Source organism: Tupaia chinensis, unplaced genomic scaffold, assembly GCF_000334495.1.
Source record: "Tupaia chinensis unplaced genomic scaffold, TupChi_1.0 Scaffold142100_1, whole genome shotgun sequence".
NCBI lineage: Eukaryota > Metazoa > Chordata > Mammalia > Scandentia > Tupaiidae > Tupaia > Tupaia belangeri.
The window spans coordinates 874,812-876,654 of record NW_006201951.1 but is presented as its reverse complement, the minus strand read 5'-3'; the positions used below and the strand labels follow the sequence as shown (position 1 = coordinate 876,654).

The following is a 1,843-nucleotide window of genomic DNA, read 5'->3' as shown; positions in this document are numbered from 1 at the left end:
CTACACCCCCCCTGCAACTCTCACGGGTAGTCCCTTTCCTGCTTAAAGCAGGAAGAACCTCTTTAAAGCAGAATAAATAGGTGGGACTGACCCGGCCCTTGCCAGGCACCAGCAGGGCAGCGTCAGTGTCCAGCATGAGCGGGGGCCAGTTCGGAGGCCAGGCGGGTCTGAGTGGCTGCAGGAGGCCGGGCAGTACCTGGTATACCATGTGGCGCCTGGAGGAGCTGGGCAGGAGCAAGGGGCTAGGCCAGACCCCAAGGCTTTAAGGCAGAGCAGGGTGAGGGTGTGCGTAGCCCAGGGCTGGGCCAGCCTTTGGCACAATGGGGGTAGGGCAGTGACCGCAAGGCCAGGCCGCGAACAGGTGGGGGCCAGAGGAGGGCAGGAGCGCCTTGGTGCTGAGCCTCCCACTCCCACGCTGGGGCTGGCAGGCGTGAACGGGGTGCCGGGGGGCCTCAGCCACCACTGACCCTGCCCCACCGCAGAGTCCCTGACCCAGGTCCTGGCGGTCAGCAGAGTGTGTCTGTGCTGAAGGAAAGCTGAGCCTAGTGGACAGCAGACAGGCCGGGCTTGCGGAGGCGGCACGCCACCCCAGCACCCCACGCCGCTCGCAGACCCTGCCGCTGCCACACACCCTAGGCTGGGCCAGACATTCTCCATCTCTTGTCTCTGACCCCTCCAAGGTCTCTGTCAGCTCTTCCCACCCAGTCTGGCAGCTGCTGCGTCCCTAGTGAGCGTTTGGGCTGGGGGCCCCTCAAAGGTCCGGTGTCTTGGACTCTTCGGCTGCTCCTTCTCTGCCGGCCCTGGGCCAGCCTGCCCCCTGGAGTCCTCAGCACTGTGTGGGCAAAGCCTGACCTCCCCCACCCCGTCCCCTCAAGGGGGCCTGGGCCATGACCAGCACCCTGCAGGGCCAGCTCACCCGCTCCTCCTCGAAGCTGATGAGGCCCTCGTCCTCCGTGTCGAGGTCCTCAGGTTCGTCTGCCACGAGTGCCCGGAGCTCCGTGGGGGCTGCCCGGGGCCGGAACAGGCTGAGCAGGCGGCCCAGGGGAGACTGCAGGCCGGAAGGGGGCTCTGTCTCCTGCTGCTCCAGGTTGTCACTCTGCTTCTTGGCGAAGTTCACGAACACCTGGGCGGCATGGCATGGGGTGGGCGGGGCGGGATGGGGGTGGGGGAAGGGGGCAGGATGGGCGCAGGGGCGGCGCACTCACGTTGTCCAGGGTGGTCTGGCTAACGGAGTAGTCCTCGACGCCCAGCACGCCCACCACCCGCTCCATCTTGCTGAACACCTGGGCCAGCGAGATGCGCTCGGACTTGAGCTGGTACTGGACCTTGGTGTGGTGCCGCTCCTTCGGTGGGGCAGGGGTAGGGGCGAGGTGTCAGCGGTGCTCACTCCGCCTGCGGGGGGTGGGGGGGCGCCCCCGAGGCCCCGCCCACCTTGAGCACAGCCTCCGGGAAGTTCCGGTTGAAAAAGCGAACCACGTCCTTCACGCTGTGGCTGCTCTTGGTCCGCACAGTGATCATGTATCCGTCCCCAAACCTGGAGGAGAGCCACGCCGAGTGCCCCACTGGCTGGCCGGGCGCCCGCGCCCGCGCCCGCGCTCAGAACCCGCCCGCGCTTACCGGTTCTTCAGGTGTTGGATGCTGCCCAGGCATCGTAGGCGCCCGTTCACCATGATGGCCAGGCGCGTGCACAGCGCCTCGCACTCCTCCATGCTGCGCAGACAGTAGGGACTGTCACGCGGGGCGGGGTGGGGGTGGGGTGCACAGGGCCTCGCACTCCTCCACGCTGCGCAGACAGTGGGGATGATGGCACACGGGGCGGGGGTGGGGTGGGGGGGCAGGGAGG

At 67.8% G+C, this 1,843-nt stretch overlaps 1 protein-coding gene across 1 annotated transcript in view; it reads right to left on the bottom strand.

Annotated features, from left to right (window-relative positions):
* Positions 1-6: 6 nt before the first annotated feature.
* The window catches only part of ABCA2 (ATP binding cassette subfamily A member 2), a 31,003-nt gene continuing 29,166 nt past the window's right edge, over positions 7-1,843 (bottom strand). The window contains exons 50-51 of the mRNA XM_027766277.1: positions 917-1,123; positions 7-542 (exon numbers count right to left, since the gene is read on the bottom strand). Coding sequence (XP_027622078.1) covers positions 507-542; positions 917-1,123 — 243 coding nt within the window. The 3' untranslated portion in view covers positions 7-506. The remainder of the gene's footprint in view (positions 543-916; positions 1,124-1,843) is intronic.